This window comes from Colossoma macropomum, unplaced genomic scaffold (assembly GCF_904425465.1).
Source record: "Colossoma macropomum unplaced genomic scaffold, Colossoma_macropomum, whole genome shotgun sequence".
NCBI classification, from domain to species: domain Eukaryota; kingdom Metazoa; phylum Chordata; class Actinopteri; order Characiformes; family Serrasalmidae; genus Colossoma; species Colossoma macropomum.
This window is the reverse complement of record NW_023494787.1, coordinates 45,881,986-45,898,511: the sequence shown is the minus strand read 5'-3', so window position 1 is coordinate 45,898,511 and position 16,526 is coordinate 45,881,986. Positions and strand designations below refer to the sequence as shown.

Here is a 16,526-nt window from a genome sequence, read left to right as displayed (position 1 = left end):
GAAGATCATCACCTCCACATGGTTTAATAATTTAGGACCGTACACAAACTGGAGGACAAAACAAAACACATAACAAAGCATGAGTAGTTAAACTATAAAATCTTACATCTTTAGGCAAAACTCATTAAAAAGTGGCATAGTATTAACAGGAGGTGTTGGAATTAAAAAGTAAACTGCAAAAGCTTACAGCAATCCAGAACGAAGTACATAAAGCTGGACAATCAAATAAATATGATTAAAGAAGAGCAGCTCTGACTGACCTCACAACAGACTTCAGTACATGTGGACCAATTTATCTCTATGCTGGCAGCACACTGAGCATGGCGAGGAAGACGATATGGAAGCAGTGAGTGTACCTGTGGAGGGTGGGTTGTGGGTTATGGTGGGGTAAATGGAGGCAGCATTAGGCGGGCACTGAACACACTGAGGTCAGCAGGATCATACCGACTTCCCTTCCCACAGCCATGTAAGCAAGGTGTCCACGAACAAAATGTGACGTTCCTGTTAATCTTGCATTGACCAGTGCTGAGGCGACTTTCCAGGAACGTTCTGAACGTGTTCCAGGTCGAATGGGGTGAGGCCGGTGATTACACTGAAAAGGTCTAGTCAGACCAGGCCCAGTGACTGTGGTCAAGAAGTGCAAACGGAGTGCTGATCTAAGATCAGATTCTCCTCAGTCAGCGCTGATCGTGTATGCTGTCGCATAAGAAGTGATCCCTAAACAATAGCCCCTGGCTTGAAAATACAGCCTCAGATCACTGGAGGGTACTGAACTACTAGCATGCTTATTGTGCTGCATGCATTTAAATCAACAGCAGAAAGAAAATGAGTATCATTCTTAAGCCACAGTCATACTAGACATTTGCAGTTTGCATCACCTTGCAAAACGGCCGTGTCCGAGGCTGGTCCGGAAGATTGGCCGTGAAAAAATCCTCCATTTTGGTGCAGTTTTGGTGCGGTCAAGCTAACTGCATCAAAACACAAATGTGAACATAATTCTATCAGATACGGATATACTTGCGACAGTATAGTGTCACACACTAATCTGTAGCAAATACTATGCAGATAATGAGCAGGGTTGTCAACAGTAGACTGACTTGTGTGGAGCTGTGGTTAGCCAAGTAGCTAACTCACCTACCATAAACAGTAAAATCACAAAAAGCATGGCGTATCATGCCGTCGCTCTTTTGTGTGTTTATTTATAGCCAGCAGGGAGGAAATGTTTCAAAAGTCACGCTTAGGCTGGGTGTACACTGCACAACTTTTCAAATCCTAACAGATTTCTAAAACGGAGAGCGTCAAAAACTTAACGTCCATCTGTCACAGAATTCCTTGTGTTTTGGTCATGAGGCCACTCACACTAGACAACAAGGCAACGAGAGAGTATAACACACATAACGAGTCTGGGCTATGAATAAGAACACAGACTCCCAGATGTCCTCAGAGATCACACGATGCAAATAAAGCTTAATGTACTGGACCAGACCTGTCTGTACTTTTATGCGCAGTGAAAGGGCAAACTGGGGATTAATATGGGGCTGAGAAACGCTGATATCACACTATGAGCTGGCGAACTGTCTCACTACAAACTGGCAGCTGACTTCAAATCGTAAAAAGAGTGCTTCGACGTCTGGATCCAACATTATAAACATGATAACGGCTCTTATTTGCCTGTGTTTTACGCACAGCTCCTCTATCTCAGTTCTCCGCTCTTCAGGCAATGTGTATGCTCTTTGCCTGTTTCTCTGCTCTTCTAACTCACTGATTGGCTGTTTTTTGAATCACTTGACTCATTATCAAACATCAGAGGGCCTCCGATCACTTCAGAGTTCGATCGGAGGGCTAAAGATTCACTCGTTTCTCCGCTCACGCTACCAGATCATCCGCGCCATTGTTCGTTTCCGATAGAGCTCCCGACCTGGAAAATCACATCAGATTGTAAAATTCATCACAAGGGGCAAATCGGGGATGAAATCAGCCAAAAAAATCGTGTGGTGCACACCCAGCCTTAGACTCTGGTTAAATGAGGATTTCCTCCATTTTGGTTATTCACTGCGAAGGGCACCGCCTTCAGACCTCAAAACTGCAGTGCAATGACTCAAATTCAAAGCTCCTCAAACCTGACCTTGAGTCAAAATTTCACACGGGACATTTATTCGCCTCGAAATTCTCACTGTGTATGCAAATCATACTGAAAAGTCATTTTAATCACAAAATACTGGTCGCAAATGCCAGTGTGACTGGGCCTTTAAAGTACAAATTCAAGCTTTTTTGCCTGGCTAAACTGTGAGCAGAGCAGCATGGAAGAAGAAAAGAAGTCGCTACGGCTTTAAAAACTCCAGCAGAAGCGCAAAAACACGCCCAAAAAGTGTACAGAGTTGCCAGTTTATTAGGTATATTTCTTAGTATACCTTGTAACCTACAGGGTGGGCATTTTTACGATATTTATCACTATTGTGATAAATTACGTCACAATATGCTTTTCTGAGCATATCGTAAATATTGTCAGTACTGTTTTATTACAAAGAGAACACAAAGAGAATTTGTCCAGTTTAACTGGATTTAGTGCAGCCCAGTGTGAAAACGTTTAATAAAAATCACTGTACTCATCATTTTTGATAGTATTTTTAAATGTGGGCTGGGTTTTTTTTTCCTCCTTTCCAACTTGCCCAAAAATTAACTTTTGTGTTGCATATCGTGCATGGCCACTCACTGGCCATTTTATCAGAAACACCTATCATATAGGTGGACTTTGTAGGTTTACAGTTACAGACTGTAGCCCACTATAGCCCACCTGTTGCATTTATCAGCCCCCCTCAACCCCATTCATCAACAGAAAGGGACCATAGGGCCTAATATACTGGCAATTCAGTGTATTTTAATACAAAGACTAGTCAAGACCATAAGAGGAGTATCCACAGTTACAGCAAGCACCTCTATCCACTCTAAAAATCTAATCACATTGTCTCTGCTTTGGGGCTATTATGTGTTGAGTGTCTCAAGCTAAGACGACTGATCTAGAGTCAGCTTTTCCCATTCAGTCCATATGACGAGGTTCACTAGGAGTACAAAGGCTCAACCTTAGATCAGTAGTCCAACAGTTTCGATAAATATCTTCTGACCTTTGTAACCACTGATTGGCCTCAGGCATTACAAACACCTATTTACCAGCAATCAATCAGGACTTCCTAAGTCTATACATTCATAAAGACAATCTCTATTCATTACTCTTAGGTGGCTCAATTAAAAAGTAGTGATCTTGGCCATTTGGCCAGTTTAATGTTGTTTAATGAGCCCACATAATCAGAAACTAAACAAATTTGGGGAAATTGTGGGTTGTGTTGGACTGATGTCTGCGTATTCTCACTTGATGCATGAGTTAATGCATAATGTGCATAATATGGATTATATGCCTTGCTGTTGAAAACAAGACAGATGTGAAGTGTGCCGACAGTGCTCGTTTTGGGAGACATAGCCATCTACATATTAAAGGGCATAATGGTGCAGTTCAACAGGCGCTTGTTTGTGTGGGAGAGATAGAGAGAAGGATAGTGTGTTTCATAAAAGAGCAGAGATGTGAGAATGGCATGGAATAAGCAAAAAGAGAGGGAAGAAACACTGGACTCCAGCCCACAGAAAGGCCCCCTTCACCGGGCGTTATTGTGGGCCCACAGCCGAGCCGCCTCGCTGGGCATTATTGCTGGCTAACGCCCATCTGCTGGTGGTCTGTCTCTGCTTCCTCCTCCACATCTGCATGGTACTGCTCATATGTGTCATCATCAATGTCTGGAAGACCCAGGAGCTAGAAGACAACATCATATTCATGCTAGGAGACGTTTTTTCCATACATTTGCTTAAAAAATCTATTTTAACCAGTTTGTCCTTCATTATTCTAAACATACTCAGTTAGCCAAGACATGTATGGTGTCTGAAGTTTGCATCTTTAGTGAGCACTGGAGCTACAAGGCTAATGTAGCTAACAAGTAATGGAAGCTTACAGCTCACCGCATGGCTACATCACAATACACTTGTCTCAAAATGTCTGCTGCTGTTGTTTTTAACTTCTTTTAATACACAACGTCATATAGTGTTAGAAGCCAAAAAAAAAGAGCCGCTCATAATGTTTTTTTTTGTTATTTTTTACTATTATGTACCAAAAATAATCCTAATTTATTTGTACACAACTATTTCTTTTTTACCTCTTTTAATTAAAACAGTCTGTTTTTGTTACTCTGCTTTTACGACTATATTTTTCATTGCTGTTGGAACAAAATGGTAACATTCTTAACTTGTAATTAAAGTTAATGTAAATTTTTTTCCCCATGTAATTTTGGGCCATTTCTGTTGGTCCGTTCATTATGAAATTTTAACTCAATGTAAATGTTAACTTGGGTTTTCAAATTATACACAAAAATATAAGAAAAAACAAAAAAAAAAGAAAATGGAGATACAAGGTTTTTGTGTGATGTTGGCAATATGTAAATGATCTTTGTTGTCTTTGGCTGCCCTGTATTTCAAAGCAGACTGGGCTAAAGCATTAATTATAACTTCACGAATGAGTAGAGCTAAACTACTGCAGGCAGTATAGATAGATATATGTAAATATGCTGGTTTTATAACAAAAAACAATGCAAGCTGTGTCCACTGACAGGCTGTGTGTCTGATCCGTAGTAAATGGTATAATCTAAAACTTTAACAGTATTTACAGACTACATTAAGCTCTTATTTCTAATAAGTGAGGAAAATACAGTTGTCTACAATATGGGACTTCAAACAACCCAATATGGTCTGAAGTAAGTGTGTGAAGATTCAGGCATGCAGTTTGCACGATGCTAATTAGTGTAAATAAGGTTCCATTACTTGTTAGCTTCATTAGTCTTGCAGCTCCACCGCGAAACTAAAGAAGCAAACGTATCTTGGTTAACTGACTGGGGGTAGAGGGGAAACATTAAATTAGACTTGCCCCTCTGTTGCATTGAAGATGATATGGATGCAGTTTTTTTCATTAAAATGCTAACACAAAAATCACTGTACACAAATTACACTATGCATATTATGTACACACAGTCTTATAAAAAGGGATATAAAAAGATATTTAAAATAAAGCAACTGTTGTTTGAGAGTTTCATTCACTGCAAGGCTGTATGTGTACAAGTAAGGGATGTATGATTAACCAATAAACCGTTAAACCGCAGCTAAAAATATTGGTGTTGGGTGGTGCAGCTTTGGAGAGCATGATAGCGAAGCTTCCACGATGTACAATATGTTCTCCAAAAAATGTGGTGCATGGCCGTGTGATGGAATCATACATGAGTGAGTAAAATACTCTGTGTGAAATTCGGGTAAAATATCCTTACAGTGTAAATATTTTGGCTTTTATTTATTTAGAATTCTTTATATTGTTAATTTTTGTGAATATCTGTGTATTTTTATCTTATTTTTTACTTTTAGTATTATATATTTTGTCTATAAAGTAACATATAACAGACTGTAAAAACCCTGTTAAGTAATTAACAAGGTTAATTACTTGTTTGTTACTTCTCTCATTGTTACGTCTTTTCTTGAGTGCCTTGTTATCCCTTCGCTGCTGTAACACTGAGAATTTCCCCGCTGTGGGACTAATAAAGGATTATCTTATCTTAAAATTATAAAGAAGGATCCGGTGGACGACGACAGCTATTGGGAGCTACTGAGGTCCACTGAGCCAAAGCTAGACCCGGTCATGGCATTTATGTTTGTTTTGATTTGGGCTAGTAATGAGTGATAAATATAACTTTTTAACCTTAATATAGAGCTTTCAGTAGCCCATCATTGTATATTCCAGTCACCTTTTTAGTATGTGGTCATATAATCGTGAACACAGCTGTCAGCCCCCCTGTTTAAACAAAACTAGGTTCTTATGGAGGGTATGTTTAATATGTTTCAGGCCATTTACTTCATATACAGGCTGATCTATCAGTATTATGTTCCACAGTCCATACCAGCAACCTTTGTTAACCCCTTACCAAGCCAAGTTTTATTACACACTTCTATAACCTAACAAAAGCTCCATTAGTTTGCACTGAAGTCCCTGTAGTTACTGAATAATGAGCCTTAGTATGAAATAAGGCTGGAATGTTAAGGGGTTAATATCTTCCTGCATTAATACAGATTTTATTTTTGTGTGTGCGCTTTTATAAAAATAAATTTAATTCAACTGCCAATTAGATTTTATATCTGGACATTCCTGTTTTATAACTTATTTTAATAGGTCAGATCTCTGACTTCTTATGTTGTTGTTGTTGTTAATGATTAAATGCTGACTAATAATGATTGGTTATCAGCGAAAAGAATTTGCCAACATTTGCATCCCTAGTATGAGCCTGTGTGTGTGTGTGTGTGATCTTGTAGTGCTATACTTGTGAAAACCCCATGTCCTCACTATGATAGGACTACATGAAATTTTTGCTCAAGTGAGGCCATTTTGCTGGTCATGCGTTGTTTTCACCACAATTACTTTTTTTATTTGAAAACTAAAAGAGCAGAAAAATTGCCTTTTGGATACTGAGGTTAAGGTTAGGGTTAGGTTTAGGTGTAGTGTTATTTAGCCACAGTAACACAAAAATCTGTAGACATCTATGAATGTCCTCATATGTATAGCAAGACAAACGTGTGTGTTTGTGTGTGTGTGCTTGGGGCACAGAGCACTCACAGGTCTGAAGGATCTGAAGACTTTTTCAAGGACCTCCAGCAAGGTTTTGTTGCCACAGGAGGAGATGTAGTCCTGGGCCAGCTGCAGGAATGGCAGACAATCCTCGCTCTCACTCCACACGTGCTGTAAACACACACACAGCCCATCACAAGTCACAGCAAATACACACTTGTATGCATTTTCCCCCACCTATAGTGAAGTGTTAATGAGTTTGTAATACAGCACAGTTGACTCCAATCCAGTGCAGGAGGATAGTAATGTGAGTCAGTGTGCACATAATTCAGAGATAACTGTGTTCAAGAGATAAATCATCTGAAGGCATATCATTAGGCAGTTCTTGATATTAAAACTCCCACTGCTGTGCTTTTAGAGCTGCACTAATTGTAAAATGACCTAATAAATTTATTGGAAATGACAGAGATCAGCTGAGATCTGACCTTTCTCAGATTAAAGGGGCATTCCACTGATTTTTTTCAAGATTTCTGCATAATTCAATGGTTAAGACAAGTAGACATATAAATATAAAAATATCCATAGCGGTTTCATGCTAATGTACCGTTCCAGAGAAACTTACAGAGCCAGAATTGGTCACAATGTTAGTGAAGCAGTTAACGTTATTACATGTGACGGGCTGCCTACACGTAAAACATGGTTTTATGATAGTGTGGAGATGGTTGTGGTCTAAAACTATTTATTTTTTAATCCATTTATGGAACAGAGGCACATTTGTGTGCAAATGTTCAGGCACCTCTGGGAAAATTGTTTTGTTTGTTATCTAAGTGAACATATGTTAACACAACTTCTACAGAGAAGTCAACACTTCTGTTTATTTGCTGAATTTAACATATTGGGGGAAAAATTAAGATTAAGTGACCCTTATTAGCCCCACAACGGGGAAATTTCACCTCCGCATTTCACCAATCCGTGCAGTGAAACACCACATACACACTAGCGAACACACACACACACACACGCACACTAGGGGGCAGTGAGCACACTTGCCTGGAGTGGAGGGCAGCCCTATCCACAGCACCCTGGGAGCAGTTGGGGGTTAGGTGCCTTACTCAAGGACACTTCAGCCATGTCCTGTCGGCTCTGGGAATCAAAACGGTGACCTTCCGGTCACAGTGCCGGTTCCCTAACCTCCAGCCCACAACTGCCCCTCCAGCCTATGACTGGGCTGTGCAAATGTCATTGCGCATTTGTTTTTACCAATACGTTAAATTAAATAACAATAACTGAAAATAAAGCAAGCAAATAAATACTGTGCACTAAAATTGGCGGCAAAATATCAAATATAAGTGTGTTCATTTGTAAAGGGTGTGTTATTTTCACTTAGAAAATCAACAAAACATGTCATTTGACCAGGGGTGTTCAAACTTTTGCGTATGACTGTAGGGTGAGTTCAGGCAAAATAGTAAGCAGAAAAGAAAGATTTACCACTATTTTGGTATTATGAACATTACGTACAAAGACACAGAAGACACGTTAAGGTGCACTGTTGGTTTTGGACAGTAAACTGACAGCTATATTTGTGTTGTAGACATTATGACCCCTGGTTCCTATCACCACCACTGTAAAGAAATCTGAGTCTATAAGTTTCTCTACACTGAACCATTTCACGTCAAATCAAACAACTGAATTATGCAGAATTAAAAAAATTCCCCTAAGAGTGGAGGCGATGCCATTCAGGTTACCCTAGGGTCACTCAAAAATGAAAAAATCTAGCGGCAGAGCTTGCCATAGCAGCAAAACAGTTCAAAAAGCGTCTCTGGTGGGTTAAAACGAACACAGGTCATCTAACTGGGTTGAATGCGGAGGTGAAATTTCCCCGTTGTGGGACTAATAAGGGTCACTTAATCTTAACTTGGAGGCAGAAGCCATTGAAATGAATAGGTAGGCTAATCCATAGCAGCCAGTTAAAATCTTGATGTCCTAAGCACATCAGAGCAATGCCAAAGTAGGACTATTTCGTTGAGCTGACACAGTTGTCCAAAGTGCCTTATAGCTGCCAACTGTAGGGTTCAAACTCCATGACATTATGGTTTTTACAGCCAAGTTCTCTGCCAGCTAGGCTATCAAAACTATTATTCTTTCTCTGCTTATTCTTGTGGGAAAGCGCATAGTGACTCCCACTGGTCTCACTAGAGAAAGGGGAGAGTGCTGAATAAGGCAAAAGAATGGGCTTCGGGCCTTTAGCAAGCCTCCCTGCCATCTCCTTCCTGGTACAGCTCACAAATATTCCTGTTTACAGCCTCAGGTTTGACGTATCAGCATTGGCACTAATTTAATTGTGTGCACAGCAACCAGTCTGCCAGCATCCACACATCAGTCACTCACTGCACGGTTATATAAAGGCAACTCCGGATGCCTACTGCAGGGCCCAGGCTCCAGTTATATGCTTTCAAATGGGTCCAAACAGGTCTATTTATGTGATTTTATATATCAAAATCAGCTGTAATTCTTTTTTAAATGAGCATTTCCTAACTTCTTATTTATCTCTTACAATAAAGCTGTTTTTGTTACTGCGCCTTTGAGACAAGTTTATGTAAATGACCTCTGTTCTCATTGGCTGGTTACGACATCACAGCCGTGATGAATGTTTTTGTAGCTTGGCTTTTATATATATGGAATGCATGGAGTGGGCAGTGGATGCTAGGTTTCGAATTAGGTTTTCATAAGTCTCATTTCAAATAAGCCAGGAAAATTTAGTTTTCTGTGATGCGAGTCCTTAAATAAAGAGCCTCAGGCTACGAGCCGTCTCTTACGTAGGCCGGAAGCCCTGAATTTCAGCCTAGTGGTTACCAGCCATGATTCACAGACCACAAAGGAATCAGTCTTTCACTTAGAGGAAGGACCAAGGTCATTACTAATGGAAGTTTATTATTTCCTTCCTCAAATCATATGACCAGGTGAGACTCACTGGGATGTAGCTAAGCATAGTGCATAGTAGTACTTTACCACTAGGAGGTAAATTCAAGTGGTATTCTAGTATCCTACAGCTTGTATGCTGCAGAATTACTGCCCATCCACTGGTTTCCGTCACTGTACCCTGAATAAAGCATGTCCATAGCTGTAATAAAAAGTATATTAACATAAAAGTTCTCACTTTTGTCTTTGAGAGCCCCTTAAATCATTCCAGGATGGTTATTTGCAGCCTAGAACAAATCACTATTTCTATAATTGATTAATTTATAAGCCATTAACTGGTTAACCGGATAATCAATTAATTCAGCTATTATGCCTAATATTAGAAGTTCCCACTTTTGCCCTGGAGATCCGCGTAATGCCAGGTAGAATCATTCCTTATTGGTTCTTTACAGTATGACAGCAAATAATTATTATTTCCATGACTGATTAATCTTATCAGTCATTAACTGGTTGATCAATTAATCGACTAATAAAACCATTATGCCTAATATAAGACACAAGTTCCCACTTCTGTTTTGGAGAACCTCCTAATGTCAGGTTTAATCATTCCTTGGTGGTTCTTTACAAGATGGCTGCAACTAATAAGTCTTTCTATAATTCATAAAGCTATTGGCCTTTAACCAGTTAATCAAATAATCGACTAATTGAACCATTATGCCTAATATAAGATACAAGGTCCCACTTTTGTGTCTGACTAATGTCAGGTAGAATCATTCCTTATCGGTTCTATACAGTACGACAGTCAATAATTATTATTTCCATAATCGATTAATCTATCAGTCATCGACTGGTTGAGCAGTTACTCGAGTAATAAAACCATTATGCCTAATATCTAATACAAGGTCCCACTTTTGTTTTGGAGCACCTCTTAATGTCAGGTATAATCATTCCTTGGTGGTTCTTTAGAGTAGGGCTGCAACTAATGAGTTATTGGCCACTAGTCAAGTCAAATTTATTTATATAGCGCCTTTTACAACAGATGTTGTCACACTATTGGGCACTAACGAGATCATCGATTAACTGACTAATTGAACCACTATGCTTAGCTTAACATAAGACAGAAGTTCCCACTTTTGCATTAGAGAACGCCTTAATGTGAGGTAAGATCATTGTTTAATGGTTCTTTACAGTACAGCTGCGACTAATGACTATTTCAATAACTGATTAATCTATCGTCCATGAAAAAAAACAGCACTACGAAAATGGTGGAAAACAAAGCCGTTGGAGCAGAGCTCGTTTTAAACTGTAATTTGTTCACATACTTAAATTCGTCATTACCTTATAAAGTATAAAATGACTGATTAATTAAAGCATTCGCCCATATATCGTATATAGTCCATATATCCTATTTCTATTTAGAAGTAGAGCAGCACGGTGGCACAGTGGGTAGCGCTGTCGCCTCACAGCAAGAAGGGCCTGGGTGACCAGGGTCATTTCTGTGTGGAGTTTGCCTGTTCTCCCTGTGTCTGCGTCGGTTTCCTCCCACAGTCCAAAAACATGCAGTCAGGCTGATTGGACAAGCTAAATTGCCCCTAGGTGTGAGTGTGTGTGACTGTGTATGTCTGTCTGCCCTGCAATGGACTGGCGACCTGTCCAGGGTGTATCCTGCCTTCCGCTCAATGACAGCTGGGATAGGCTCCAGCACCCCAGCGCGACCCAGAAGGATAAGCGGTTTAGATGATGTATGTATGTATGTATATTTAGAAGTATTTGTTTAATGTAGTTTATCGTACTACATAAAAACACCTCCTCTATTTCCATGAAGAAATGAAAAAGCAACAAACTCAATGCAACAGGCTCCATTTTCTCTCAGGAGTTCCGCGCTGCTCTGGTGACGTCACCACACAGCCTCGTTAGGACTGATCCATTTGTGTGACTAACGGTCTACTAAGGAGGAATCTTCATAGGACAGTCCTACTGAGGACCGGCCCTACCTCAGCTGCAGCCCAGGCTTTGGAACGCAGCTTATAAGTCCCATCTGCAACAAATATATTCTTCTTTTATGGTGCAACAAAATACTGAAGCTATATCGCCCCCTAGGCTTCATGTAGTGTACTGCAATCACATGGAATGACTTCATTATATACATAGAGTGTAGCAATATTCGTTTCCTTTTTTTAACGAAGCATTGCAGTTTTGCAGAGCCTGATGTGACTCACACTTCTGGTTTGGGTTTCTCTGTCCCCTTTCTGCTGATCTGAGCATTAATCAGGTTTAGTAACTGGAGCCCTGTCTTCCCAGTGCCTGCAGATAGGGGGATGGAGTTATTTCTGAGCACTGATCTCTGCCCTTGGGACTCCTGCACAGCAGCGTAATCTAGGTTGGGTGTGGGATGTTTCAGTATATGCGTGTAAGGGCGCTGGAATAATGCACATGTGGATGAGAGACAGACAGAAAGACAGACAGTGAGAGAGCCAGGATGAGAGGAGAGTGTTAGCTGTATTCTCCATGACATAATGTCTAGCACACTATTTTGGACAGAGCTGAAGCGGCCATGTGAAGAAGACATAAAAACATGCTTTCCTAGGCCAGGCTGTTCAACACCTGATACCCAGAGCAGGTCCCATGTTGGGGTTACGTCACAAAGAGGACAGTGCAAGTCTGCGCTGGGACACTTCCCTGTCATAATCAACTATTCATTACACTACGACAGTGCCTGAGAGGGAACGCAGCCACTGAACTGTGCAGGCTTTCAACTCTTCTTCTCACACAATACACTGTGGTTGTGCAGTGCCGCCAAGCAGTCTGAACATGGAGCCACTTCTCTCCCCACCCCTTCGACCAGGGAAATCTATTATAATGTGCTTGCTGAATTAAATGTATACACCGATCAGGCACAACATTATGGCCACCTGCTTGTTTCTATGCTCATTCTCCATTTTATCAGCTCCACTTACTATATAGGTGCATTCTGTAGTTCTACAGTTACAGACTGTAGTCCATCTGTTTCTTTGCATACTTTGTTAGACCCCTTTTACCCTGTTCCTCAGTGGTCAGGACCCCCATGGACCCTCACAGAGCAGGTACTATTTGGGTGTTGGATCATTCTTAGCACTGCAGTAACACTGACGTGGTGGTGGTGTGTTAGTGTGTGTTGTGCTGGTCTGAGTGGATCAGACACAGCAGTGTCCACTCACTGTCCACTCTATTAGACACTCCTACCTTGTCAGTCCACCTTGTAGATGTAAAGTCAGAGACGATAGCTCATCTTCTGCTGCACAGTTTGTGTTGGTCATCCTCTAGTCCTTCATCTGTGGTCACAGGACGCTGCCCACAGGACGCTGTTGGCTGGATATTTTTGGTTGGTGGACTATTCTCAGTCCAGCAGTAACACTGAGGTATTTAAAAACTCCAGCAGCACTGCTGTGTCTGATCCACTTATACCAGCGCAACACACACTAACACACCACCACCATGTCTGTGTTACTGCAGAGCTGAGAATGATCCACCACCCAAATAGTACTTGCTCTGTGAGGGTCCATGGGGGTCCTGACCACTGAAGAACAGGGTAAGAGGGGGCTAACAAAGTATGCAGAGAAACAGATGGACTACAGTCTGTAACTGTAGAACTACAAAGTGCACCTATATAGTAAGTGGAGCTGATAAAATGGACAATGAGTGTAGAAACAAGGAGGTGGTCATAATGTTATGCCTGATCGGTGTATGTCCGAAAGTACCCAGCTGGCCCTGGGGTGCACCTGTCGCTGACACAGATGTTCATTTGCACATAAACAGCTTGTATAAATCTCCACAGAAAAGCACTGCAAATAGAATGGGACGCTCATAAGGTCACCATGCCCAATGCCAACTGTGACACAGAGGGGTATAAAGCCCCCAGCATTGGGCTGTGGAGCAGTGGAGCTCTATCTAATACGAAAGTACAATGATTTCAGAATCACATGGGCAGATATTTGCTTAAGAAAAATATCAGCATCGGACAGATATTTAGATCTGACCAACATTTCAAACTAATATTTGATTACTTAATTATTCCAGAACCATGTATCCTGTATGTATTTGGGAACTGCAGTGAGTTTAGGCGATGCTAAGATACTGCACTAAAAGGCCTGGATTTTATTCGTTTCACTGTAACCCTCTATCAGGGATGGATCATGGTCTAATGAGAGCTCTGGGCGTCACACACTAACAACTATGCAAAACATGAAGAACAAAAATAGAAAAATGATTTGTGTTTATAAGTGTGTGCTTTGAACAGTGTAATGTAAACAAAGAAAAATGCTGCTCAATTAACATGCAATAATAATGTGCTATTATTTCCTGCCCAGTTATGTTTCAGCACATTCTCAGTTGTTATGAGGCTTTTGATTAAGGTAAGGTATGAGCTGAGAGGCCTTTATTTCATTTACCTAATTAAAACCTTTTTTTAAAGGCTATTTGTTCATCCGGTTTTTGCATCTGCAGCAGACTGTCCCCAGTTTTTGAGCAGTCTGAGGCCTCCTGACCCCTGACCTGGTCAGTAATCCAGCCTTGTCCTATACAATTAAGTGTTACATTTTTCAGTAATGCTAATATAAAATGGTAACTTTACAGGAGAAGGCAAAAACGTTCTTTACTTTTACTGTAATTCAATGTAATATTTTTTTATTTTCCAAGTGACTTCGGACCATTTCTATTGGTCCATCCATCATGACATTTAGACACAATGTGAAGGACGGCTGCTGTGCTGCAATGACGTAGAAAAAAAAAATCCAAAAAGTAGAGATAAAGCGTGTTTTTGTGGACAGGGCTGATATATTTTATACATATTTATGTATCGTTATTGCAGATATAAGACACAGAGTATCGGATATTGGCATCAGCCCACAGTTCCCATATGGGTGCATCCCTGTGGGATCCAGGACCTTTGGGGCGAGCAGCAGTGGCGTTTGTGATCCAAAGCAAGCCACGAGCCTAATGTTAACATGCCCAATGCCAAGCGTCAGCTAGAGGGGTATAAAGCCCCCCAGCATTGGGCAGTGGAGCAGTGGAACTGATGGAGCTCCATCCAGTACTTTTGGGATGAGCTGGAGTGAACCAGAACTGATCATTCAACATCGGTACCTGACCTCACTAATGCTCAATCAAATCCTCACAGCAATGTTCCAACAGCCTTCCCAGAACAATAGAGGCTGTTACTGCAGCAAAGGGGTGACAAATTCCCTATTACTACCCTTGAACTCAGAAGAAACGAAGGCGTCTAAAAACACTTGGACATAAAGTGTAGTAATAGTGCATCACCAGTTTTTTTTTACCCAGTTTTCGAAGTACAATGAAAGAATGCAGGCTGCAGGCAACGAGGGTGACGTCATCGGTCTCCCTGGAATCCTTACTGGGTCTGAGAGCAGCTAAAGGGAGGATGGCGTAATCACTGGTTATCTAGCACGCACACATGGCCTGGCTGGATCTCAAATGGATGTGCACTCCCTATCTAGTGCACTGCACGAAAGAATGGCTCCTACACCCAAATGCCGCACTAAAATGGGAGCCGTCTGGGTTTCAGCCTCCCCCTCTCTCTCCCTCACGAGGCCGAAGTGGGCGTCCTACTCGCCAGCTTGCTGTTCGAATTTTCCCGTTCCACCTTAAATGGTTCAGCAGTTACGTGCAACTTTTCGAACCAAGAAGCTGGAGAATAGGACGCCAGAATGTACCTGCTGTACCATTTAAGGTGGAACGGGCAAATTTGAACAACAAGCTGGGGAACAGAAAGCCAGAATGTAGCTACACCATTTAAGGTGGAACTGGAGAATTCGAACAAGAAGCTGGAAAATAGGACGCCAGAACGTAACTGCGGAACCATTTAAGGTGGAACGGGGAAATTCGAACAACAAGCTGTCGAAAAGGACGCCAGAATGCAAGTGCTACACCAGTTAAGGTGGAACGGGAAAATTCAAACAAGCTGGAGAATATGAAGCCAGAATGTAATTGCTGCACCATTTAAGGTGGAACGGGAGAATTCGCACAAGAAGGGGACTTCAGCTTCGTCTCTCTCTCTCTCTCTCTCTCACACACACACACACACACACACACACACACACATACTACCCACTCCCCACCCCCACCCCCACCCCTCCACACGGCACGCGCGCCATTCCCATCCTCGTACTTACAAAATTGTCGCCTCCTCCTGTCATGCCGTCGGGGCACAGCACGTAGAATGAGATGCCGGGCTCGGCGTAAAAGTCCAGGCGCCTCTCGTCCACCTCCTCGGCGAAGATCAGGTCGAACGGGTTGCCCGAGCACCATTTCTCCGCCGTGTCCACCAGCTGCTTGAACTCCATCCTCTTCTCGTGTGTTCGGCCGCGCGCTGTAGCAGCACCTGAGCGCCTCGTGCCCGCCTCACTGCCGATGCTCAACGGCGAAAAAACACACACACACACACACCCCGCAGAAGCACCGACCGCGCGCTCCCTACAGCTCCGTCCGCATGGTCATCATCAGGGCTGGATGGGCGCTCGCGCTGCCGCACACTGGCCTCTCTGCTCCCTCCTGCTCTCGCGCACAGCAATACGCCGAGAGAGAGCGTGCGCGTGCCGCTGCTGTCTCGCGATGACGACGGGCCCGAAAACACGGTGCCGTCATCACAAAGGCACCGTGCACCATGCACGCGCCCGTTTCGTAACGGCCCTCACATCACTGAAATTAAATTGCAAAATTGCAAAAAAAACGACGCGCCTGGTAAAAATGCATTACAGAGCTGAACATTAAAGGGGGGAGGGGCCACTAATAAATCCCAGGTTTTATCATTTTATTTAAAAAATCATGTACAGGGATAAATGTACAGCTCCAGTTGCGTTTTGGAAGAATTAAACATAGATATTTATATTAACCAATTAAAATGAAAGGACAATACATACATTATGACCACACCGCTCGTTGTCCATTTTATCAGCTCCACTTACTATAT

At 41.9% G+C, this 16,526-nt stretch overlaps 1 protein-coding gene across 1 annotated transcript; it reads right to left on the bottom strand.

Annotated features, from left to right (window-relative positions):
• On the bottom strand, window positions 1-16,110 carry mturn (maturin, neural progenitor differentiation regulator homolog (Xenopus)). The gene is made up of 3 exons (XM_036567564.1): window positions 15,730-16,110; window positions 6,692-6,814; window positions 1-3,802 (listed from the first exon to the last, which is right to left on the bottom strand). Exons 1-3 carry the CDS (start codon window positions 15,898-15,900, stop codon window positions 3,695-3,697), a joined length of 402 nt encoding a protein of 133 aa, XP_036423457.1. The 5' UTR covers window positions 15,901-16,110; the 3' UTR covers window positions 1-3,694.
• Window positions 16,111-16,526: the final 416 nt, after the last annotated feature.

What these genes read in the sequence shown, in the direction of transcription:
- mturn (XM_036567564.1), bottom strand. Translation starts at nt 15,900, where the DNA reads ATGGAGTTCAAGCAGCTGGTGGACACGGCGGAGAAATGGTGCTCGGGC. An exon ending in CAGGAGGAGGCGACAATTTT is followed by an intron (nt 6,815 to 15,729) that starts GTAAGTACGAGG and finishes GTGTGTTTACAG; the next exon opens with CACGTGTGGAGTGAGAGCGA. An exon ending in TCTTCAGATCCTTCAGACCT is followed by an intron (nt 3,803 to 6,691) that starts GTGAGTGCTCTG and finishes GTTGTCTTCTAG; the next exon opens with CTCCTGGGTCTTCCAGACAT.